Here is a 27,009-nt window from a genome sequence, read left to right on the forward strand (position 1 = left end):
CTTTTGGAAATTCCACAGTAATGAAACAAATAGTTACAATAATACAAAATAAACAAAAATAAACATCGCTATCACATTTCATTAATTACATTCCATTTATAATTGACCCCCCCCCATGACAAATAATTACAATTACAACAAATAAAGGCTTGACATATCTTGCTTTGCATGTCATGCATCTATCTCATATATTGGTTGCACCTTTTAAGTTGCATTACTGAAATAAATGCACTTTTTGACGATATTCTAATTTTCCGAGATTCACCTGTGCTCTAGTCAAAGCTATACTGTATTGTCAAAGAGCGCCATCTGTTGGGAAACATGAAATACACCAAACTGACATTTTAAGAAATTGAGAGGAAGTTAATCTTTTCAAAACACATCAAGGAGAAAAACAGAGTGGCATGTGTTTACAGAACATTGCATTCATTGGGATATGGGTGGATCACACCTGAGCTTCCTATTCTCTAGAATTCTTCAAAAGCTAGTGGGACTCAGGCATGTAGAGTTTGTGCCTGGTATTGCAGAGCCTGCTGAGTCATCTTTTCCCACCTGCACAGAACTTTGCCCCACCTCTCCTGGAGCCTCACAAAGCATTCTGTCTAGAAGGCAATGCAGAGAGAAAAAAGTATTTGAAAGAGGAGCAGACAAAGCAATATCAACTGCAAGTGTATGTGGGGTTTGAAGGAGGAGGAACAGTCTTGACCTCTCCAGTAATGAACTGAGAGAAGAGATGCTGGTGAGTATATAGTGGAGAACCTTTGTGGAACTGAGATAATTTTGGCCTTATACTTTACTATTTTTATTTCTGTCTTAGGCTTCATTCGCACTCCAGCTTTGTTTTAAGCTGCTAAATTTGTTTTGCTTGTTGTGTTTATGATGGTACTGTTTTTTTTAAATTATTATGTAGTTACTTACCGTACATTATTTGTAAGTGTCCTTATTATGGGTTTCATTAATCTGCTCAAAACAGACCCACTCAAATTAATGATGGCAGATGACTCAAGCCCATTAATTCCAACTGGTCTGCCCTGAGTAGAACTTAATTGAATGCAACGCTTTGTGTCTTTCTTTTTATTGTTATGACTGTTTATTTGAAATGCTGTAAGCTCTTGACGGGAGCCATGCAAATAAGATGATGATGATGATGATAAGAGAAACCTGCTTCCTGGTGTCAGCATCTCAAGTACCAGTCACCACAGCTGCCATAAAGTCATGTACTGAGTATGTTTTCCTGTTTGCTAACTGGGCAGTCAACAGTAGTACATCAAGCAAGGCCTGATAGAACTGTAGACACGACAACCAGAAAAATCCCAGTTAGGAGAGAATAGCGGGAATAGGATAAACTGATGCTGTCTAACCCTATTTCCTGTTGCCTGGCCTGTCAGCTTCCTGCTACTGCAACAGTACACTACTGATAATGGCAACAACATACCCGACTCCCAAACTATATACACTTGGCTGCTCAACTAGCACAGGAACAACTACAAAATGTCTTAATGCAGGCTGACCACCCTCACCCCCACACCCCAGACAAGAACATCATCATCAACCTATGCTAAGGCATAGAAATCATAGAATTGTAGAGCTAGAAGGGACCACAAAGGTCATATAATCCAAACTCCTGCAATGCAGGAATAGTTTGCCCAAAGTGGGGCTTGAACCTATGACCCTGATATTAAGAGTCTCATGCTCTACCGACTGAGCTATCCTGAGTTCCCCAGGTCAGATTCCATCTTCTCAGAGTGGGTCTAACCCCCCCCCCCACTCAAAGCCTGAGTTCCATCACCACAAAATCTCAGAAACCTATGAGTGCCACACAAGGGTCCACCTGGGAGAGAGAGGCAGGCTGCATTCACATCACAGTTTATTCCATTTTCGAGACTTCCCTAATGGTTAAGTTCTGCATTATATTTGAGCTTTTGCGCTACATTACAGCTGCTTCTGGAACTGCAGCGGAATATAGCGCGTTTAGTGCTCATTTCTCTGTCATTTGCTTCCAGAAAAAAACCTGTTTCCAAACATTTGAAGGGCATTTTTAAAAAGAGTAACTCCAGGATCATAGGCCTGAGGACACCTCTGGAGTCTGAACAGCATAGAGAAATGCAACATGGGAACATGAGGCAGCAGCTTTGTACAGTAGAGTGCTATTCCTCGGATGCCACCAAAAATGCAAGTGACTGAGCATTTCCCAGGTTTACTCCAAGGGGACCCAGGTGGTGCTGTGGGTTAAACCACAGTCTAGGGCTTGCTGATCAGGTCGGCGGTTCGAATCCCTGCAACGGGGTGAGCTCCTATTGCTTGGTCCCAGCTCCTGCCCACCTAGCAGTTCGAAAGCACATCAAAGTGCAAGTAGATAAATAGGGACCGCTCTGGCGGGAAGGTAAACGGCATTTCCGTGCGCTGCTCTGGTTCGCCAGAAGCAGCGTTGTCATGCTGGCCACATGACCCGGAAGCTGTCTGCAGACAAACGCTGGCGAGATGAGCGCCGCAACCCCAGAGTCGGACACGACTGGACCTGATGGTCAGGGGCCCCTTTACCTTTACCCTGGTCACTTTTTCTCCTTCTGTAAACATCATGAATCATTTCCTCTCACAAACTGGTGTGGAAGTCCTTTTAATGTGCTTCCAGTTGGATAACAAAATGTCCACAAGATGGAGCAAGAGTCATTCATAAGATAAGCAGAAATGTAGGCAGGCAGGTCAAATTTGGTGCACCTGAGGTTCAGGAACTCCAAATCTGCTTTGGCTAGTAACATATTTGCTTAACGTTTTAGAGTAATTTTGTCCAGCCTCTTGTTTCGCCTCCTGATTATTTGGCTGAAGTGTCTCAAAGGAGGAAAAAATGCTCATAAAACTGTATGATCATGATTCAAACACTTGGAGAGTTATTTATCAATTTGAACTTGATTTACAGTAATTCTCTCCTAGGCACCATGAGATTGCAGGATCTGGGTGCGATGAAAATGTGAGAATGATCTTGCCTAGGAAAGTTTCATATGGGTAACAAATAAGGGATAAATAAGGCACTGTCTTATGCTGAGTCACACCAATGATAGGCCATTGTTCTTTAATGCGTTCCCAGGTGTTGCACCACAATGCCCATCATTCCTGGCAACTGGCTAAGCTGGGAATGATGGAAGCTGTAGTCCAACAACATCTGGTGACCAAAGGTTGAAGAACAGTGATCTAGACCAATCTTCCAAATTATCACAGGTAACACATCAACTAAGACTCAATATTATCCCGTTGTTTGTACTCTTTAAAAAGAAAAGCCCAGTAACTTGGACAATGGTGGCCTCTCCCTCATTGCGGCTGTGATCCAAGCAGTGGAGAAATTGAAATCAAGTACTTGGCAAGTTAATTGGATAAGAACAGTATGCAGGAGATTTCAGGAGGAAGAAACAAGAGTGAAAAATCTCATGTGTGTCTGCATGCCCCCACCCCGTTTAGTAAGTGTTGGCAAAAGGAGAACCTATACATTATGATTAAAGATGGAGAGGTAAAGTAATTATTCTGTATAAGGAACTCAAGTCCCTTCATCCAGCCCAGGGTAATTACATTCCACACAGACACATCAAAATTTCATCAACATGAGTATAAGATTTTCAACATGAGTACAATCTTATGAGAGCACGGGACATTATAGAATGCTGCTATAAACATAGAATGTATACCATGAAGCTGAGAGCCTGGGAATTTCCTGAGCTGTGTGTATCCTAGCAACAAAAAACTCCTATCTTCTCTAGAGACCACCTGTGTGCCATACTGTAGGAAACATGGGTTGTCTTCCTAACTTCAGAAGTGATTGCCAAGACTTTAAAAATGTCTTGTACTCCCTCCCCCCATCTATACTACAATCTTCCTGCTGGGCTAAAAGTTTACTAATTTTAAGCATGGCTGTCACTGCCATTCATATACTAAGTGGACTTTGCTTTTAAAAGGAAGACATAAATGATAAAACACTCAAACTGCAATACACCCATTTATTAGTGTGAGTAATCCCCATTAGCTCTGTTTCTGCAAACAACTGAGTTGCACTGGCCAGATTTGCCACTATGCTCCAACCAGTTCAATTATGTATCTGCCTTTTATCCTCAACTTCCCTCATGAGGACTAGCGCTAGTTTCCTGCTGGTAAGAGGTGTTAACTCCAGCAACTCCCTTGTTGACCTCCCTACCTCTAAGCTTCCATGCCATCAATAGACTCCCTTGACTTGTTTTCATCTAAGCTGGCAGCGATTTGTGGCTGGAAATGTTATGTGGGTACAAGATGTGCAGGTTGTTGCTAGGATCTTTAAGACCTTCCCTAGTGCAGAAACAACACTGTCATTAAGAGTTCACTAGATGGTATGTCTCTAACTAACTCTCTCCTGCTGCGTCTGATCCACTTTTTTCTTCAACCATTTTTCTCCCCTACTACTTCTATCCCCCTACTTTTGTGGACTACAATCTCTCATCCTGCCTCTTTTTGGCCTTCTCTCTCTTTTCACCAGCCTCTTCCCCCCCCCCCATCTTCTTCTGCTGGTCTCCTTCCCCACCGCCCTTTGTTCCCGCTAGTCCTCCTGCCTCCTACTCGTCCACTATGAGTCTACCCGACGATGACAGGAGACGCAAAAGAAAAAGAGCAGAGTGCACAGAAAAACCAAAAGGTGTCAGTCGGATCATCCCTAAATTTGAGCAGCTCAGTCCGGCTGGGCTTCCCTCCCCACCTTGGTGTCTTCTTCACTCTCCCAGGGGTGCCAACGTGAATAAAATATTGGGGGGGGTGTTAAAGCCCCGCCCCGCATAATCAATCACGTGGCGTGGCACACGCACCCTTTTTGAATGGCAATGCCCATTAACTGGGGGGGGGGGGCAAAGGAGTTGGCCCCTAGGAGTTGGTTCCTTTGCTCTCCCCCACCCCCACCCCACTATTTCCGTTTTATCTGTTGACCCTCCCTTCATCTTCAACTCAGGCCCCTTTCTTTGTGGAGGGGTGGACAATGTCCTGCTCCACCCCCCCACACATTTCCTCCCTCCCTCCGCTCCCCATCCACCTCACCTTTCACCCCTGCTTTCCTCCTTATGTCCCTATGCCAAACCCACCCCACCCCACCGGCCTTGCCCTCACATCAAACCCTTCCCACCCCCCTGCCCTGATTATTCCCCTCACTCTCCCCCTCCCCCACCGTTTTTCTCCTCGCTCCCTCACGCACGCGCCCCTCCCACCGGCGCACTCCGCGCTCTGCCTCCGCCCCGCCCCTCTCCGGCCTCTATTTGGCGAGCGGGGCGGGGCCTGGCCGTTGTAGCCCCGCCCCCGCCGAACGGTGACTGCGCTGTGTGGGCCAAGCGGCCGCCGTTGCTGCTGCTGCTGCTGCCGCAGCCGCCATCCCTTCCTCTTCCTCCTCCTCCTCTTCCCTCCTCCTCCTCATTTTCTTCTTCTTCTTCTCCTCCTTCTCCTTCCCTCCTTCTCCCCTCCCTTCCTTCTCCCCGCCTCAGCCGGCCAAGCCACCACCATGGCGGAGCCGCCTGCTCCCGCTGCCCCGCCGGCAGCCCTGGCGACGGCCGCCCTCCCCGCCGCCGCCACGGCCGGCTCCCAGCGGCTGCTCTTCACCCACGACCTGGTGTCAGGCCGCTACCGGGGCTCGGTGCGCTTCGGCCTCGTCCGCGTCATGCACGGCGAGGACTCCGACTCCGAGGACGACGACGGGGGGCGAGGCCCCGGAGCAGGAGGCGGCGGCGGAGGAGGAGGGAGCAGTGGCGGCGGCGGCCCCGGGGGAGGCGGAGCGGGCAGCTCGGGGGGCTCCGAGTCCGGGGGCCCCTGCGGCGGGGAGGAGAGCCGAGGAAGCCCCCTCCGCCGCGGCTACGTGCGCGTCCAGTGGTACCCGGAGGGCATTAAGCAGCACGTCAAGGAGACCAAGGTAACCGAAGAGAAGAGAAGCCGCCGCCCTGGGCCTCGTTTGCATCTCATCTGCATACACGGCGGGGAGGGAGGGAGGGAGGGGAATAGTAGCTGGGGAGGGGGGCTCCTCAGGCAGGACTCCGAAGAAATGGCAGGGCCTCCGTGGGGTGTGAGCCTCCAGGCCATGTGGGAGGGTGGGTGTAGAATCTGGGGTGCCCCGCACCCTCGAAAGGTGGCCATGGTCTCTGACTCGGGGGTTGCGGAAAGGCAGCTCGTGGCCTCGTGTCCCAATCACGCCTTGCAGGGGCCCACCTTGCACCAGTTAAAGATGCGCAGCAGCTTCTGGACCAAACGGGTTTTCTATTCGTTAGGCCTCCCCTCTCCCACCCATTATGCTCTCTGCACCACAAAGGAAAGAGAGAACCACATTCTTCTCTCTTTGCTCATAGCTCCTGAAAATATTGGGTTTATATTCCGCAATAGTGGATATATTCCCCAAGAGATAAGATCTCAGTTCTGCATGCTCCTGATCTGGGCATCTACCTGCAATTCTGTATTGGGTGGGAATTCAGGTGATCTTTTGGAAATCTTAGTTCTTGAGCTTAATTGTGGCCTCTGACTTCCTGCAGTGATATCTGCTGAGGGTTTCTTGTTCTGGGGAACTGCATAAAATTCAGTTTGGTTTTTTTAACCCGAGGATACAGTAAAGCTGTAGGATTTCAAATATATGTGGGGATGGAGCTTGTTTAGGGTGTACAGAAAGCTACTGGGAATAATTATGACTTAATGTGCATTTCATTAGCAATCATTTAGATTAATTTAGGTTTCTTGCTAAAACATAATGAGGGTATTAATATTGTTCTCCACAATCTGTTGTTAAACTCTAAACAAATATTTTATACTAATATGGTGGTTTTCAGTTTTTTGCTACACTGTACTAGACATTGCTTTGTGGCATAAGCAAAGGGAATGTTGCAAGTGTGAGATGTTGAAGGCTAGGAATTCATTGGGGCAAAAAACCCTGCAACCCCCCCAACCCCCTGTTTATTAGGAAATGGGCAAGTGTTTGTGCTGTGTAACTTACATAATGAGCACAAAGTTGTGGCCTAAATAAAAAGGCTCCTGTGTATGCCCATAGGTGAGTGAGTGAGTTCATGACTCTACATTTTCCCTCACAAGTGCATCTGTAAGCTAGTAACTACATGTTATTTGGAATGTTGACAAGGGCCTAATGTCTAGTGAACTCTAACTACTTCTCAAATTTCATTGAGTGGCGATACATATGAGGCACGAGATTACTGTATTGGGAAGGGATGGACACTAAAGTAATACCAAGAGGACTTATAAACGAATGTTGCATGGATCGAAAAGCTTGTGATATACTGTAGTAACAGAGGAACTACATGCTATGATGGGTGGAAGTACTATAAGCAATTCTGAGTAGCAGTGTCTTTGATATGGAAATTATGTGTGCCTCTCAAAGGAAGTGGTGCATTAATTTTGAAATCGGCATGTTTTAAGTCACTTTTAGTCTCCCCACCCCCAACCCTGCAACACAGTCCATTAAGTTCATACAGAGCAGATAACAACCTCACTTGGGGGCGGGGGAGACCTTCAAAGCTACAATCTAAAAGTGAAAGGCTTCTGTTGCTACCAGTACATAAATGAACACATATCTTAAATACAGTATGAGCTTTCTCATTTGCAGGAATAAGCTTGGAAGCTTTTTCTGTGTGATTTCTAGGTTCTTTATCACAATTTTGCATTCTATCTAGTTTTCCTTATTTCCACAGCGAGACAGAACTTGGAAATCATGGAATTTGCAAAATACCGTGTTTCCCCTTTTTTAAGACACCGTCTTATAACTTTTTTCCCTCAAAAAAACACACAGTGGCTTATTTTCAGGGGGTGTCTTTTTTTAAAAAAAGTGCTGGTACAACTGGGACCCACTGGCTCAGGACGCTCAGTGCTCTCTTTTGCGCGCTGCTGGGCGCGTTGTTGGCGCTGCCAGTTCCGAGCGCCTGCAGGGTGGGGTGGGGGTGGCAGTGCTTTAAACCCCCAACCCTTTAGAAAGCAATGGAAGTTATGGACCATAACAATCCTTAAGAGGCGCAGGTCTTAAAAAAACCCTGGTATCACCCTTGAAGCACAGCCTTCCAAAGTCAGGGGGGAAGAGGTCTGTTTAGACAAAGGAAAGGATCGGGGGTGATTCTGCGCCCTGGGACCCACAGAACTACTTTAAAAATCCCAACCTGGGGGGGGGGTCAAATAGTGAAGCCCCATAGCCCTGTAGCAACAGAAGGCACATTCTGAAGCACCCGAGCTGTTCGGTTCCATAAAAAATCCAGGAATTGTAAAATTAACAACAATAATGGGGGGCACTCTATCCAAAGAGTTAAGAAGGAATGGGAAAGTGTTGAGTTATATATGGAAAAATATGGAAAGGAAAGTTAGTTAAAGATAAAAAATAAATAATTATCGCAAGGGAAAAAATAACATCATAAAGGGTAATAATATTAAATATAAAATAGACAACACAACAGAAAAAGCAAGTATATGACTAAATGAGATCGCACAGGAGTGAGGGAAGTGGGGAGAGATGGAGGGGGGTAAGGAATGGAAGGAGGCAATGGTTGGAGGAGGGTATAGGGGGATGAATTAAAGGAAAATTAAGACTGAGAGGCGCATGGTTTTTGTTTTTTAAAGATGCAAAGGCTTGCAATCAGCCAAAGTATAGAGCCCAACTTCCAGGAGACTGCGATCTACTTGCGGATTTATAAACTGGAGGTGATCTACCCCCGTTTTATTGGTGTTCAGGTCAGAGTTGTTTTTAGAGAGAGGAAATATCCCATTTTTGAGGTTAAAGTAAAAGTTCCTGACCTTTTTTTTATAATGAGGAAATGCTGCTAAAACTCCGTTCTTCATTCCACGAAGGGGAGAGGGGGCGGGGCCGGGTGCTCAAAGACAAAAGAAATGGAAAAGGAGATAGCGATCAACTGCAGCCTCCTGCAGCCGCCGGGAGAGGCAGGGGCTGCAGCCGAGTGCTGCTTCGCAAACAAACGGGGGAAAGTGCTTAGAACCCAGAGAATCCAGCTGAAAAACACGAAGCAGCAACAGCAATTGCACACACACCATCCCAAGCCAGCACAGTAACCAAGTCTCAAAAGCAAGAAAGGACTCAGCAAACACTGCTGCGGCCGGCGTTGCTGCTGCTGACTCGGGGAGCTCAGTGCTCTCTTCCGCACAGCGCCTATCACTATGGCTTATTTTCGGGGTACGGTTTATATTTCTCAAATGCTTAGAAATGCTGCTATGGCTTATTTTATGACTACGCCTTAAAAAGGGGGAAACACGGTAGTAGGTGTAGACTTCATTACAGAGCCTTTCTAAATTCATATACATCTCCCATATATTCAGACCCACCCACCAACATGATACTGTACTAGAAATTCAACTTTACATGGAATTCCAGCAGCCTTGGCAGCCCATAAGTGTGGTGTGGTGATAGGCAAGCCGCCCGGAGTGGCTGGGGAAACTCAGTCAGATGGGCGGGGTATAAATAATAAAATCATGACGGTGCTGGTGCTGATTGGGGAGATTCTGGTTCAAATCGCCACATAGCCAAGAACTTCACTGCGTGTTCTTGGCCTGAACTAAGTTATGGTGACTGTCCTGTTTCAATAGATTAGAATAAAATAGGTGAGGATGAGAACCATAAATTTCACCTTGAGTTTTTTAGAGGATGGGTGGGATATAATGTAATAAATAAATAAGCACTGCCATCCACTACTCAGTATTTATGCCAAAATGTATACTGTATTCTTTGAGTGTCAAATTTAATTTACATTTTATTTTAGGTTTCAGCTAGCTTAAAATCCATAGAATTACAATTGCATGAGTGAACATCCTGTTTTTTCCATAGATAAGAGGCTTAAAAACTTTAACCAATCCCTTTCTCAGATTCAGACCCACCATGAATTTCTTACTTCTCTCTAAGTAGGTGGAGTGGATCAAAACTCACCAGCATATCTCACAATGTATACCAACTAGCCAGTAATTTTTGGAGTTTCCTGCCTTTGTCACAATAAATTGGTGTCACAGGAAATGTTTCCAGATCTGTGTGTATACTTTCAACCAGGTTTGTACTGCCCCATGCAAGCCAGGTAACGATATAAACAATCATTTCCCATTACACCTTTTTCTCCTCTTCCTCCCCCTCTGGGAATTAGGTGGCGCAGTTTAAGAAGCCATATCTCAAATAATGGACATAATGCAGAGGTTGTGGTTCATTGCTTTGTTGTGAAGTGTTACTGAGCAATTTTGTAAAATTATCTCTCATTAATCCAATCGTAACACTTCAAATAATGCAAAGAGCCCAACCCAATTCTTTCATTTGTCTCAAATCTATTAGGGTGAGGAGTACAGATATTGTAAAATAGCAGCTGCATTAGTAAAAACAGAAAAGAAGTGGTACTGTATTGGCCCAAATATAAGCCATATCCGCAAATAAGCTGCACCTTTAAAATTCCGGGGGGGGGGGGGAGCCGCTCCCTTAAAATTCCACAGGCACTCTCGCCCATAAATGGCAAATCTAGAAGAAAATCCTATGGGTACTATTCCCCCGGGCTAACTCCGGGGGGGGGGGAGAGATGTGCCGCTTTGCTGGCAGTCTCCCCACCTTCCCTTCCCCCTTTTTTCTGGTGGTTTGGGGGAGGCTTGGGAGCAGCGGCCGGGAGAGGTGCCATTGTCCCGCACCCCCACAGCCCTTGTGATGGTATCCTGGGCTCTCCATTCTGGCCTTCGAAGGCAAGGCAGGGCCATGGAGGTAGGGCAGCTACCTCCCGAACTCTCAACTTTTCTCAGCGCAATCAGCATTTATTCATTACAACCATTAATGAGAGTCATAATTGTCAATACATATTTCAAATCTCACAGTATGTAGAGGATATCAGAAAGATAAACAGCCCTCGCATTAAATATTGTTGGGGGGGGAGAATAAATGCTGGTTAGTTTGAAGAACTGGGAGTTCTGATGCATTAGCTTAGGTTTTTAATGCTCTGAAGCATTATTCTATGTTATCCACCTAAGAAACCACATCTAACAAACCTCTTGCTTTTGACATGTATTTTACTCTCTTGGGGGATTACTTAGGAACCACCTGGCATTCACAGTGGTTTGAGACGGAAGGAAAACAAAAGGCTTACTGGAATTGCTGTAGGTCTGTAGAATTGAATGGATAACCTGCTCCATTACTGTTGTATATATTGTGAGGTTACTCGCCATTTATTTTCCTTAGTTTGCTCTGCAGGTTAAAGTCTGTGATTAATTTTATTTCAGTATATAAACTTGGGCCTTGTGCTTTTGAAATCTTTATTTTTAAGTGTCTCCTTGAATAACAGTTCCAGCAGCCTTTCTCAGAGCAGTGATGGGAATCTTAACTTTCTGGATAGTCCTTACACCCAGGATTCATTTGCTAGTGTGTACTTTGTTAGCTAATGTTACTATGTGAGCTGTTGGCATCCACCCATTTCAAGAGACAGTGGAGTGCGAAGTCAAACCGCTGTGTTAGCAGCACCGAAGTGACCTCCCCGGGGTGCAAGCCTGGCAATGTGTATGGAGGTCCTAGGCTGCCCAGACATCAAGACCCACCCTCGACCTCACTCATGTGGTCCAAAGGAAACCAGATCAATACATTTGGCACCAGCTTGGCTGCAGGAGTTGCTGGAATGAGGCATAAAACCATCTTGGGGACTCCACTATGGATTTGTGTAGGATTTACTCCTTAGTCTTTTCCCACAAGGCAGTGAAAGTTTAGGGTCAGTGTCTTCCTTCCCAAATTGGCGAGCCCCATTTGCCCTCACTTCCCTCTACAGCACATGTGGAAACTGCCTTCTTGACCATTGAACCTGCTATTGGTCTCGTCCGCTCAATCTGCTGGAGTCTCGCAGAGGAAGTCCCAAAATCACTGAGGGTTTGAGACGCATCAGCTACCCTCACCTGGTTTAGCTGGCCAGTCAGTTACTGTTCCCTGGGTGTGGCCACTGTCACATGCTGACAGCTTCCAGGAGTCACAGGTGAGAGCTAAGTATTCCAAGTTTAGTAATGCCAGAATTTATTGTAGTAGTTAGAATTTTGACTCGGGTCAGCAAGATCGGAGTTCAACTCCCAGTTCATTTATGAAGCTCACTGGGTGACTTTGAGTAAATCGTTCATGCTCTGTCTAGCTCACTTCACAGGGTTGTTGTGAGAATGAAGGGAGGTAGCCCCAAGCCTCCCAGTCGTCATCAACATCATAATTTATTATTTATACCCCACCCATCTGGCTGGGTTTCCCCAGCCACTCTGGGCGGCTTACAACAGAATATTAAAATACAATAATCTATTAAACATTAAAAGCTTCCCTAAACAGGGCTGCTTTCATATCTGGATTTGTTACTCTCCAGCCTAACCTGTGGGACTACCAACATAGCGCTTGTGGGTGTATGTGTTCCTGTCAGGACCTTCCTGGCACCAACAGTGACTCCCTCCCCTTACTTAATATTAGGTCTGAGTTATTTGAAGGCTAATTGCAGTGGGGGAGGGCATTGGGGGGTCACCACTGGGGATGAAAATATAAATCCTTCCCTCCCCAGCTGTGTCCATCCTGATGAAATTGTTTGCGAAGCTGATGCTAGGCTTGGAATAAACCTCCTGTTGACTACATCGCCTCTTACCCTCAGCAATTAGGTCTGAGATTTGGCTCCAACAGAGGGTGATTTAATGCACAAAGTTACCCCTTTCCTTGGTTGCACTCTCCAGGAAGATCACCCACTTCCTAATTAGATTTGAAAGAGTCAATTGGATTTAGTTTTTGAGCTTAATTGCAAAAGGCGAGGAAAAATGTAGTCAACAGAAGACTACTTTCAAGCCTAAGTGTTTGGGGGGGGGGGCAGGTGAGTGAGCAAGATGTGTGCATATTTGCAGAGCATGTGTGTGTGTGATGCCCCCAAAGTTTATTACGTTCCCAAATATGCCCACTGTCCTAAAATAGTTGCTGACACCCTCTAATCAACCAGTCAGGTAATTCCACTGTCAGACCTGGGTCTGATGAAAAGTAGAAAACAGATTTCAAAAATCTAGCATTAAACTACACCTTAGTATAACATACAAAACTTAAAACCAATTAAAATTAATGGGTGTAAGTTAAAGTCCATTGATTTCAGTGGGTTTACTCTGACTAACTGGATTTGCTGTATAACCAAAAGTTGTGATAGAAGATTATAAAATGATTAAAGTGCTTTACATGTTTGGTCTTTCCAAGGACAGAAGCAAGCACTTAATTGCATGTGTTTCAGTGGAATAAAATGTGTTCGAAAGCACATCAAAGTGCAAGTAGATAAATAGGTACTGCTCCAGCAGAAAGGTAAACTGCTTTATCTGGAAAAGAGAATTGCAGTGCCTGCTTTTTTTAGGGTGGTTCCACACTGTAGGGCTGCACTGTTCTTTTATAGTTAGCTATAAATGTTATTAAAACTGAGATTCCACACTACCCTTAGTCACTGTGCTCTACTCCATAGCGAAGATCCATCTACAATGTTTACTTATAAGTGCCATTCAAAAGTCATTTCCAGTGTTAATGAAAAGTTTCCTGTTTTCAGATTCTGTCCATATTTCCTTCCTTTTGATTGCGGCCAGTTTAGTCAAGAAAAGTCCCATACTGCCCTAGTGTCAGTCTCTGTCCCCCCAGGAGACAGATTTAATTCTAATCATACTACATTATTTTCTCTTTTTGCTTTTTAATAGCAAAATAGTGCTATTTTGTTGCGAGAAAATATTAGAGGAAATTATTATACTGTACCCTCTTTATCAGCTGAGCAGATACTGACACTAAGGCAATTGATATCACTAATCAGCTCATTCATCACAAAGTATGATAAAAAGGAAGGGGGAAGGAAAGAAGAAAGCTGTGGATATAGTTCCCTAAAAATATAGCAGTCCCAATTGCACAATGGTGCCTTGCCTCTTCACATGGGGTGACTGGTAATGCAATTGATTTGTTTTGCAAACAAACAAACACACTCCACCCCTACTGCAAATGAAGTCTGAAAAAACAAGATAAGTCAAACCACTGGATTCCCAACAATAGAGTCTGGATTCCCCATTTTAAAAATGGGTGAATAAAGGGTGGCAATCCCAGAGTATGAAATAGTGATGAAGCCATCTAAGTTGCTGTCCTGGTCCTTTGCATACCCAGTGGGCCTATGCTAAATTTTGCTATGGTCTGGGGCGCATTCATGAGAAGGGCTAACAACTAAGAAAGAGCTTAGCTAGCCACTAACAAATACTGTATTTTCCTGCGTATAAGACTACTTTTTAACCCAGAAAAAATCTTCCCAAAAGTCGGGGATCGTCTTATATGCCGGGTCGTATTTCTTATACGGCGAGTATATCCCAAACTCTATATTTTAACTGGAAAAGTGGGGGGGTCGTCTTATACGTCCAGTCGTCTTATACTCCGGGAAATACGGTACCTGGAGTCTGTAGAAACTTGGAGCTATAGCTGAGCAATTGCCAAAGCAATTTGATAACTAGCAGCATTATATAAAAAAAACTTGTTCGCAGCCAGTATACAGGCTAAGGCTCATACTTAATAAGCTGTCGGGATATCTGTTTAAAAGTACATTATGCATTATAGAAATTGTGGCTTGAGCATGGTGGTGTTGGCCCACTCCTTAGCCCTCAAAGACCTTTCTAGTATTAGAATATGGGTATGTTTAGAACAAAGACCTTTTGAGAGGATTATAATGAATGCAGCCATAATGGATTGCTTTTATGTTTGCACAATGGCTACCTGTATTACAGAACATCTGTGGAGCCATCTAGATGAGCGAGCTAATTTGTCAGCTGCTAAAGGGCTGATTCTATTTAATTCTGTGCAGTTCAGAAATACTCCTGTTTTTGATTTGACAATTATTTTACTTCACAAATGCTATTTTTTTAATAACCAGGAATACTTTAGTAATTGTAGTACCGGTAATAGGAGAAGTGGAATGGGGCTGATCTATTCTGCCTTAATGAGTAATAAATGTAGTCTTTGAATCCAGTTCTTTACTGCCATGTTGACCAGTTGTATACCTATACATTTTTAATAGGAAACATCCAGCAAATCATAACCATGCCTAAAATCGAACCTTGAGAGCTTATGTACTGACATCTCTACTTTCAGCAAATGCAACTAAATTGTACATGTGAAAAGGAGGATGAGGGAGAAAACCTAGTGCAATGTATGTTTAGATGTAGAGCAGAAGTGGGAAAATTCAGTAGTCTAGATTTGTGAAGTGACCTTGTCCATCTTCTATCACTTTAGCATCTATATGATTTCTTCTTGCTGTAGATGCATTGTACAAAACTGTCCATGGAAAATTAAAATGGAAATTCAGCTCCTATAATACATTTTATTTAAAAAAATATGTGGTAGTGGGGGAAAGTACAGGAGCAGAAAAATTAAATGCCTCTGTTTTGATTTATTATGAATATTATTAACTTACAGTACTTCAGGCCACAATCATAGCCCTGTGTTAAGATTGAGTGGCACAAGGAGAAATTGGGCGAAGGGCAGTAGATTCTATGGCTTATAGTTCAAAATGGCTCAGCAATTTTTTGAAACTTGGCAGTGTAGGATGCAATGGTTTCTATCTAATGTTAGCCTCTAGAACAGGCTTCCTCAACCTCTGCCCTCCAGGTGATTTGAGACTACAATTCCCATCATCCCTGACCACTGGTCTTGCTAGCTAGGGATCATGAGAGTTGTAGGCCAAAAACATCTGGAAGGCAGAGTTTGAGGAAGCCTGCTCTAGAACTATAAAAGCTTGCTATTGATAACCAAGATTCTCAGAGACCAAGCCTTGAAGAGTTTACAGTTCCGGTAGGCCAAGATGTTAAAAGTTAGGTGTTAAAGGAGATGAGCGAAAGAAATCACAGGGTAAAAGTAAAAATAGTTTTGAGCCGTGTGTGGGAGAGTAGAAAATATTTCTGGTGTGCACAGCAGCTGGATTTCTGGCAGGCAGTTTTTGTAGGCACAGCTGAGACTTCATGGAAGAAAGGTAGGTTGGAGATTTTAGGGCAGCTATGCTTGGTTTAGCTGCTGAATTCCCTATTTAAAAAGGATAATTGCCAGTTGATCTGAAAACCTTCAGCTGGGCCTTCTCCTGTACCTTTCACAACCATACAATATGCAGAAATCAACCAGGGTGATTGGGAGGCAAAGGAACCAACATAATCTCCTGCTAATGTCACCCAAAGAACTTGTTAACAGGCAGAGATGCAGTAGCAGGCAGTAAAAGTTGGCAGTTTCAGTTTAAAAGATGCCTGATGAGAGCCTTTTCAAGACTCAGGTATATTAGACTATAGACCATGTGTTTGTGCCACATCTTGCTTCACTCCCCCACCTAAATTCCGTCCTCAACATGCTGCATATTTCTGGGAAGAAGAATGTGGTACTGTACAGCATACTCTTGCCAGTTGAAATAGTATGTAATAGTATGTAAATGTGATATACGCTCATATTTAATTCTTTCTTAGATTTCTTACTTATCCTTCATTGCAAGGTCCCAGGGTGGGCTCTAGTTGGTACATCCAGGGCTATTTTTCAGCCGGAACTTTCCAGAACTCAGTTTTGGCACCTCTCAAGTGGGCGCCGTTGCCATTATAAGAGAACAGGGGAGGCGTTCGTGGTGAGTTCCAGCACTTCTTTTTCTAGAAAAATAACACAGGGTGCATCCATAGTACCACCCTTAGTACAGTACTGCCTGCAGACCTGTAATGTTTCAGAATTGTACCTGCCATTTATACTGCATCATTTTTATGCAGAGGCTAATAGTGCTTTCAGGACATGTGTCCAGCATGACTAAGCCGCTTCTGGCGAACCAGAGCAGCACATGGAAACACCGTTTACCTTCCTGTTGTAGCGGTACCTGTTTATCTACTTGCACTTGATGTGCTTTCGAACTGCTAGGTTGGCAGGAGCTGGGACCGAGTAACGGGAGCTCACCCTGTCATGGGGATTCGAACCACCAAGCTTCTGATTGGCAAGCCCAAGGCACAGTGGTTTAGACCACAACGCCACCCGCTTCCCAGCCACATTGATGGATCTCATTAAATTCTTCATATTTATGAAAAGCTAAGAACAAGAGAAGCTTAGTTTTGTTACATACTTACATTTTGTAACTTTCAAAAGTTATTGGGGACAGATAAAGCAGAATAGACATTATTTTTGTATTTAAATGAAACTAATTGATAATAAAAAAGATTTGTTTTATGAGCCTGAGTTTGAAACAGTACACAAAAGGAAGTAGATCTGATTGACTAAACTCAAGTTTTTAAAAGTGAAACAATTGCAACAGTCTAGGCTAAAGGAAGTTTCATTGTTTCTAATGTCTTAAGAGTTATGATAACTGTTTGCCAAATTTTGCTGATGTCTGGCAATCAATAGGCATAGTCAATACAAATAAGGATTAGGAAAGTAATGCATGACCTCAGAATAGAGAAATAGAAATTGGATGAAATTTGATAGTGCAGAGTGTAAGGTCATGTAGTTGGGGACTAGTAATAAGCACTTCTGCCGTCTCCTGTGGGCTCATCAGCTAGCAGCAAAATTGCCCAGGGAGGGATGGGAGGCAACCTAGGGGATTGCACAATGACCAAATGACAAAAAATGATGCAGCTACAAAGGACGCAGGTTTGTAGCAAGTAAGACCTTCTAATAATAGGTGCTAAATAAATATTAAGGCGTTGGTGGGACTAACCTGGAATAAAACATGCAATTTATCTCTCCTGTTCAAGGAAGGTAACGGAAAAGCTGCAACAAAAGCACTTAACACACAGAGAGAGAAAGGCACAAACAAAACACCTAAAACCTCAAGATGGGAGATATATTTGGTTTGGCAAAAAAAGCCGAGAGCAGGAGATGGTTGTCCTTTGACACGGAGGTATTAATACATTAGAGATAATTACACGTTTGAATGATAGAAAAGCTGTGTGCACTATGCAAATAGTAAGCTGTTGTTGCTCTCTTATCCTCAAGTGATAAAGCAGGCACCCCCAAACTGCGGCCCTCCAGATGTTTTGGCCTACAACTCCCATGATCCCTAGCTGGTGGTTAGGGAAAATGGGAATTGTAGTCCAAAACATCTGGAGGGCCGAAGTTTGGGGATGCCTGTGATAAAGGATATGGTTTGATTGATCTCCTGATAGCATGTGTGTGTTGAATCTATTGCAGTTGTGAACATGTTAGAGTAGACCAGGCACATCCAACTTCCAAGAGACTGCGATTTACTCCCACTATTACAAAAACTGGCAGTCATCTACCCATTATTGACCAGAGCTGCTGCTGTTGCTTTTTTCTTCTTCTTCTTTTTTTTTTTGGGGGGGGGGGTCCCGGATACCACGAACGACCAGGGACATCCTGCGATCGACTGGTATATGATGATCGGCCGGTTGGACAGGCCAGGAGTAGACTGATTCAGGTGTCATGCAGAAACCATGGTTTAACTATGTGGTCAAAGCTTTCTGCCTGTTCATGTTCCCCCTTTCCCCTCACATGCCAAGTTCCCTCAGTTTGGGCAAACAGACCATAATTTGCCATAGCTGAAATGAATTCACCTGAATGAGGAAGAAAAGGAGCTGTAGTGTGGGGTTGGAAAGTTAGCAAGCTCATTGTTTGGCTACTATATCTGTAATGCAGTGAACATAAATTCGCTCCACTTTGAAAAAGAAAGTATCTTATAAGATTCCTCTTAAGTTTTCCATCCTTTGGCAACAAAGCGTAGCATACAGAAAGGAGAAAGTATACATTGCTGCTGAAGTGTCTGCTGTACTTTCCGATTGACATTCTCACAGTCCTGTTGTTTAAATACTGTATGTGAAGCTTTGCACAGTGTAGGGCACCCCGCTAGCAACCTGATACTTGGAGTCAGTTGGGTAGATGCACTGCCTGCAGAGTAAGGAAAACACTGTTACAATTGCCCACAGTAGGCTACATGCTGCACTTTAAAACAGATGACAGTTCTTTCCTAATAGTCATGCTGGCTATGAAAGTTCACCACCTCAGTGATCCGGTCTACTAAATTAGATTTACTGTACATGAAGACATTGTTTCAATGTCTTTTTAAAAAGTACATTTGGATAGTCTCACCTTCAATAGAAAACAGGGATTTTGTGTGTTTGTCAAAATTCAATATCTCTTAGCCTAACTACAGTGGAACCTCGGTTTTCAAGCGTCTCGGAAGTTGAACGTTTTGGCTTTCGAACACCAAAAACCCAGAAGTAGCTGCTTCGGTTTTCGAACAATGTTTGGAAGCCAAACGTGCCATGCGGCTTCCGCTTTCAATTTTTGGTTTTCGACGGTTTTGGAAGACAGACGGTCTTCCAGAATGGATTACATTCGAAAACCAAGGTTCCACTGTACAAGGAAAGATTTTCTTTTTTTAAAGGCTTTGGGTTTTCTATGTTTTCATCACCACAATTTATGCCATACCTATGATGACTGACAGTTGAGAACAGTATACTTTCATTTCATTTTATTTTTTACATAAAATATTTAAAAACAGTGGTAAACATGCAGTTGGTATTCCTAGTGGCATTGAACCAGTGGAAGCATCTTCTGTGAGCATCCCCACTGGCTGGGGAGAATGGGAGTTGTAGTCCAAAACATATGGGGGATCACCAGGTTGGGGAAGGGTGCCTTATTCCACTTTTCACCACTTGATGCAAAGATACCCCAGGTGCCTGTGTTAATTCTTCAAAGCCAGGATTGGTAGCCAGAGTAGTCTCATTTGTGGTTTCTTCTAGCCTTTAAGAGCATGCAATAGGAATCAGAAGAGGCAGCCATTTAAAAAACAAAAACAAATTGGGGGGACACAGAAATGGGGGAACTCCCCCCCATTTTTCTGGTTTATTCCCAGGCTTTCACATTGCTATAAATGATATTTAGGAGCTTAGCATCGTAAGCATTCTCTGTTCTGTGTTGCTGCCTCTTTTCTGTTGTGCATTTCCACCCTTCAAGAGTAACTGGAAGTGGGAAAAAAGCCAGTGAAGTGTGACACCATTAAATACCTAACAGGATAAACCTGACATAGCATATATGTCTGTCTGCAGCTCAAAGGTGCATAGCTCTTGGGTAATGAGAAATGAATATGCATTGGCAAATGATAAGGGAGAAGGGGGTGGCATTGCTTCGAAGAGGGAATGTGTTTTGCTTTGAATGAATCTGAAGAATTCTTTAACATAAATGCAGTAGTCAAATAATACTTCCTGGCAGATGCTTTAGAAGAATATTTAAATTATTGGACTAGTGGAGGTGGTTGTATATGAGCGTGTATGCTTAGGAATTTTAGTTACGGTAAAATATGTGGCTATTCTCTGACCCTGCGGTGCAGGAATTGCTGTAGATAGAAAGAAGCATTGTGGTGATGTGAGAGCGGTAAATACAATTTTTCTCAAGATAGAAAAGGAAATCTGGTGCTCCCATCCAGTACAATACAACACTGGGGAAATTTACTAAAAAAGCAAAATAATAGTGTATGAAGCTCAAAGAGACTTTTTGGTCCCAATCATTCTGTGCTCTGAGAGAGTTTTTTTTTTACCTCTCAGCAGATGATGGCCAATTATCTATGAGTCCCATTCCAGACAATATAGAGGTACAGTACTTAGTTGAGTGGTGGTCATCCTTTTCTGGAGGTGGTGGCACTCCTCTTAAAATGATCAGATGCACTGTTTAGGGGTGTTCATTGATCCAGCTTTGATAAGCAGGGGATCAAAAGGCCTCTGGCTTGGAACACATTTTAGTAGCTTAGGCTGATATGCTAATTGCAGCCCTGCCTGCCTTCCATTATCTGCCTGTTTGGATCACCGCAGTGTGTTATGTGGAGTTTCCTTTGAAACAGTCCAGAACCAGTAAGAGGCAGCTTGATGGTTGACCGGCACTGGACAATTGAATGTATTATGTCAGGGCTTCATCAATTGTGCTGGCTTCCAGACCATTTCTAAGGCCAATTCAAAGTTTTGGTTTTGACTTTGAAAGCCCATAACAGCTTGGGACTAAGGTACTTGAAAAGTCATCTCCTCCCATTTTCCCTTATCCAGTCTTTGAGATCATCAACTGACACCGTTCTCTGAGTGCCACTGCAAAGTGAAGCATGATAGGTGCCCACTATGTGGAAAGCTGACCTTGAGCCAGACATCTTGGAGAGTGAAGTCAAATGGGCCTTAGAAAGCACTGCTAATAACAAGGCCAGTGGAAGTGATGATATTCCAGCTGAACTATTTAAAATTTTAAAAGATGATGCTGTTAAGGTGCTACACCCAATATGCCAGCAAGTTTGGAAAACTCAGCAATGGCCAGAGGATTGGAGAAGATCAGTCTACATCCCAATTCCAAAGAAGGGCAGTGCCAAAGAATGCTCCAACTACCGCACAATTGCGCTCATTTCACACGCTAGCAAGGTTATGCTCAAAATTCTACAAGGCAGGCTTAGGCAGTATGTGGACCGAGAACTCCCAGAAGTGCAAGCTGGATTTCGAAAGGGCAGAGGAACCAGAGACCAAATAGCAAACATGCGCTGGATTATGGAGAAAGCTAGAGAGTTCCAGAAAAATGTCTACTTCTGCTTCATTGACTATGCAAAAGCCTTTGACTGTGTCGACCACAGCAAATTATGGCAAGTTCTTAAAGAAATGGGAGTGCCTGATCACCTCATCTGTCTCCTGAGAAATCTCTATGTGGGACAAGAAGCTACAGTTAGAACTGGATATGGAACAACTGATTGGTTCAAAATTGGGAAAGGAGTACGACAAGGTTGTATATTGTCTCCCTGCTTATTTAACTTATATGCAGAATTCATCATGCGAAAGGCTGGACTAGATGAATCCCAAGCCGGAATTAAGATTGCCGGAAGAAATATCAACAACCTCAGATATGCTGATGACACAACCTTGATGGCAGAAAGCGAGGAGGAATTAAAGAACCTTTTAATGAGGGTGAAAGAGGAGAGCGCAAAATATGGTCTGAAGCTCAACATCAAAAAAACCAAGATCATGGCCACAGGTCCCATCACCTCCTGGCAAATAGAAGGGGAAGAAATGGAGACAGTGAGAGATTTTACTTTCTTGGGCTCCTTGATCACTGCAGATGGTGACAGCAGTCACGAAATTAAAAGACGCCTGCTTCTTGGGAGAAAAGCAATGACAAACCTAGACAGCATCTTAAAAAGCAGAGACATCACCTTGCCGACAAAGGTCCGTATAGTTAAAGCTATGGTTTTCCCAGTAGTGATGTATGGAAGTGAGAGCTGGACCATAAAGAAGGCTGATCGCCGAAGAATTGATGCTTTTGAATTATGGTGCTGGAGGAGACTCTTGAGAGTCCCATGGACTGCAAGAAGATCAAACCTATCAATTCTTAAGGAAATCTGAGTGCACCCTGGAAGGACAGATCGTGAAGCTGAGGCTCCAATACTTTGGCCACCTCATGAGAAGAGAAGAATCCTTGGAAAAGACCCTGATGTTGGGAAAGATTGAGGGCACTAGGAGAAGGGGACGACAGAGGACAAGATGGTTGGACAGTGTTCTCGAAGCTACGAACATGAGTTTGACCAAACTGCGGGAGGCAGTGCAAGACAGGAGTGCCTGGCGTGCTATGGTCCATGGGGTCATGAAGAGTCGGACACGACTAAACGACTAAACAACAACAATGTGGAAAGCTATTTCAGTGATGGTGCTATGGCTATGGAATAGTCTTCCCAGGGAGGCTCACCTAGTTTCAGCACCAGATAAAGGTCTCCACCCCCTTCCAGGCATCTTAAGATTTTTAAAGATCTCTTCTAACTTACTAATCTTTTTAGAATTAAGTTAACATTGTTGTGTTAATATTTCGTGGTTAGTTCTCCCCCCCCCTTTTGATAACTGTAAGTCACCCAGAGAGCACATATTTTGGGCAGCATATAATTGTTGTAAATAAACAAGTAAAACTTCAACCATAACCATTTCTCACACTCTATTTTTAGGCCAGATGGTGTTGTAGAGTGTCTAATGCTCATAAATTAGCTTTCCATTTATTCCAGGTCCTAATAGTAGAGTACAAATATAATATAAAAGAAAATTACATGGATACACCTCAGATTGCAAGTACTGCTTTTTTCCTTGCCTTTATATGAGTAATCTTTACTATTTTGGTACAGGATCGTATAACATTTGTAGTTGACAGATGCTTCATAAATCAGATTTCTCTACTATTAAGTACTATGCCTTTCAGAAGGGACACTGACTGACTTAATACTACATCTGTCATCAACATTAGAGGTAGAGATGCTGGTGAATTGTATTTGGAACCCAGTCAAACTTGCACTAGACTAGACTTTTACTGGATGTTAGGTCCGGCAGATTCCAAAATAACCTTTTGTGTTAATTACACAGTCTATGGCACATCAATGACCTAATGGTAAAGAATAGCCAATCAGAAATGTGGATTTTTGATCTTCCAGTGACAGAAATCTGGATTGCAGAGTGAAACCACATAGCTCCACCTTGTTTCCTAATTGAGGAGAAATTTCCCAGCACATTACTGATTTGTAAGAAGCAAAGGGCTTTCCCCTCAGTGGTAACTGGCCCATCATCTAGACCAAAATGCATTTTATAGAGTGGCTATTGATTAGTTTCTCAGACTGCATCCATGGACAGGCGGGAGCAATATAATTCAGATGTGAAAGGCAGGGATGGGGTTTGGTACCTTGGTAAATAAAATTTGCAACATCATTTTGACTTTGAACTATTACTTACAATTTCTTAAAATAAAATGTATAACTTGCTTTAAAAATATTTATTAAATCGCTGAGTGGTGTACATAAAACAGTTACATTTAAATCATCAAACATATAACTGAAGTTTTTGGCAGGCATCTGAACAAGTGCAATGAAGGAGTCTCCCTATAGGCAGGAGCAAGAGATGTGCAGTTCTGTGCATCAGCAGTGGTGGATACCTTCGTCTTGATGGTAAAAGGTGTGGGGCACTTGCTAGGACTCCCAAGTTACCCCTATTATCTCACTTGCTTGCAAGCAAGACATATATTCCCAAAGTATAAACGAGCAAAAATATGCATTCTATATAATACACACGCAGTTCAGGGCAGTAAAGCCCCATTCCTTTACATATACATTTAGATTTAAGTGTTTTTAAAATACTTCAAAAAATATTTTAAAATAATTTTGCTATCCAGGAAAGAGGGAAAAGAAGTGTGGAGCTGATAATCTTGCCCTGTGACCTCACCTGCTGTGTTACCAATGAACTTTTAAGCTAGGCTAGATAACCATAAGGACTAGAAACTTGATTTAAAGAAAAATGCTGAGATGATGATGCTGAATTCTGCCCCATATCATATTTCTACAGACACTTTTGACTGTAGTGGGAAAGCAAGGCTAGAGGTTGCTATATACGGTAGTTCTGTAAATGTGAAGAAAAAACATTTCCTATATGAATTTCCATCTGTTTACTTTTCTAAGAATTTTTACTTCTCTTATTTCCACTAGCACATCTTCTACAGAACAACATGCAGTATTTGTAGCCCTTCCAGGAATTAAAAGCCTCTCCCAGCGCAGAGGCTTCTGGGACCAGTTTTGTTATGTGTGTAATCTTTAAGCAGACAACAATATGCCTTGACTGCTTTAAGTGGACTAGAAAGGGTGTGTGTGTGTGTGTGTGTGTGTGAGAGAGAGAGAGAGAGAGAGAGAGAGAGAGAGAGAGAGAGAGAGAGAGAGAGAGAGAGAGAGAGAGAGAGAGAATGAGAATGATGGTGATTTTAAAGGAAGATATTGGTAAATGGATATATAGCTGGCAAGGTACCTTTTATCTCTACCTATATAGCTGGCATCTTGATCTGCCTATTGTAGATAGCCGCTCCTGTGGTCTCGCTAAAAAAGTACTAAAAATGGAAAAAGCACTAGAAACATGAAGTTTCAGCTATATCTCACCTGAGGCAATTCAGTTTTGTTTGGGAGTCCTGGGAATTTTGTCTGGAATCAGAATTGTACAGTAAGCAGTTTCTACAGCTTTCAGTCCCTTTATTGTTCCATTCTCTGGTATTTCATTATTTATATTGTACTTGACTCTTGTCTTGACACTGAAAGTAAATGCAGCTTTCCTGCACAAAGGCGTGCAAGCCATTTTGATTGCAAAATGTTCTCATCTATCCTCAGCCAGTTTCCTTGTGGAGAATTGCCTCTCTAGAATACAGAGCAATGTGGCTGCTGAGGTATTCAGTGCGGCAGGTGTGTTGTGTACAGCTCAGCTTGGCTTATGCATATCTTCGAAAATGTCTCTTCCCAGCCCCATCCTTCCACCGCAGCTCATGCATCACTGTAAAGGAGAGGGAGTTGAAACTGTTTCAGTGAATAGAAATTGCAGCTGAGTTTTCCAGCAGTGATGCAATTGTGCTGCATTGTCCCAGTAGCTTTCACACACCCCTTCTGCATTGTGAGCGACGGGAGTGGCACTTCTGTTTATCAGGGAAATTAAATGTATGTCTTGGGTACACACAATGCAAGTGGATTTCAGGGAAGTGTCATCTTCAATGCTTGATGCTAAGACTTAGTGAGACTTAGATTATTTATTGCATGCCTAAGAGTCAAGTGTGATTTTGAATTCAGCATCTAACCGAATAACTATTGCTGCCTTGAAATATTTAGCAGACCAGCACAACCTCAGAGTGCAATGCTGTGCACGTTGAACTGAGCCCAATCTTGTGGATATCTTTGCTTGATATGTTGTGCAAGTGTACATGATGGTACATTAAGGAAACCTCACAAAAAGATCTATCCCATGAGACAGTGTTTTGTAGCTATAGGAGCATTGGACCTGGAGACACAGGTTCAGATCCTTGGCTAGCTGAAATATATTACTCTGCTTCTTTGTGATCTTCATCTACAAACTATATGTGGGCACAATTCAAGATTATGGTTAGTGCTTTTAAAGTTATAAATAGATTGTAACTTGGACAGTTCTATCCCATACTCTCCAATCTGTATTGGAGATTCTGCTCCAGATTTTCCTGCTGGCTGAAATGGAGTGGATAAGCTTTATGGGGAAAGGTCTCTTCAATTTCTCAGGGAAGCCTAAATGACACCTTTATTTTCATCCCACCATTTCATTAAAGACATAGGTTTTCAGGGAGACTTGGGTAGAGGCTGAGAGGACCCGATCCAATTATCTGCTGTGCTGTGGGTGAACCTCATTATTCTGCTGACTGCACAGCTAGAGACTCACTATCAGCATAGCTTTGCAGTATACAGTTAATCCTGGTGCTTTCTGAGATGCATAAAGCTTGCAGTGACGCCTATGTGTTTCTCAATACCAGGCAGCTGATTATCTCTAAACTGCCATGAAGACTTGAGAATGCTGTTGAATGCAATGAGAGCTTGTGTTTCTCTCATGCTAAATAATACCCTGCTGTTGTTGTTGTTATGGTTGTTAGACAAACTAAGAAAATATTGCAGACAAGCATTGCGCTGCCAAGGTGAGAATGGAGCCCTTCTAGCTATAGATTTTTAGTGAGCTGAAAAGGAGGATACATAAGACGGTGTTGGAAGAGGGGCAACCGAATGTGCTGACTAGGGCAGAAGCATGAGTCTGTTGTAAAGAAACGGTTGTGTGGCGGGCATGATCAAGTTTAGTGAGGTGAGCATTTATCTATAGAGCTGCTATTTCACATTTCTTCAGGTGTTCATAATGCAGATGCGGTGTCATAGTGTTGATTGTCATTGAGTGCAAGCTCAGTGGGAGGAGGAGTGGTTTAAAAATGCTCTTTATTGCCATCACAACTGATTGCCTTTTTTTAGACAGAATGACTTGGCCACAAGCAAGTACCCTTTGCTTTGAGCTGCTTGTTCATTTGGCAGATGGATAATATTTGAATTGCCCAGCATATTTTGAATAAAACACCTATCTCTTATTTTTGTGTGCATGCATGTCTGTAGTGCCTTGGTATTATTATTATTATTATTATTATTATTATTATTATTATTATTATTATTGATTTGGCACAATATGTTGTGGAAATGGCATTGGTCCAAAAACAATCTGTAGATAGAGGCACATCTGATC

General features: G+C 43.2%; 1 protein-coding gene across 2 annotated transcripts in view; it reads left to right on the top strand.

Moving 5' to 3' along the window:
* Positions 1–5,308: 5,308 nt before the first annotated feature.
* Positions 5,309–27,009, top strand: part of UBE2O (ubiquitin conjugating enzyme E2 O) — a 56,061-nt gene continuing 34,360 nt past the window's right edge. For both annotated transcript variants that reach the window (XM_035104545.2, XM_035104546.2), the window contains exon 1: positions 5,309–5,902. In XM_035104545.2, the coding sequence (XP_034960436.1) occupies positions 5,498–5,902 (405 nt within the window). In that variant the 5' untranslated portion in view covers positions 5,309–5,497. The remainder of the gene's footprint in view (positions 5,903–27,009) is intronic.

The sequence above is a fragment of the Zootoca vivipara genome, chromosome 2 (genome assembly GCF_963506605.1).
Source record: "Zootoca vivipara chromosome 2, rZooViv1.1, whole genome shotgun sequence".
Taxonomy (NCBI): domain Eukaryota; kingdom Metazoa; phylum Chordata; class Lepidosauria; order Squamata; family Lacertidae; genus Zootoca; species Zootoca vivipara.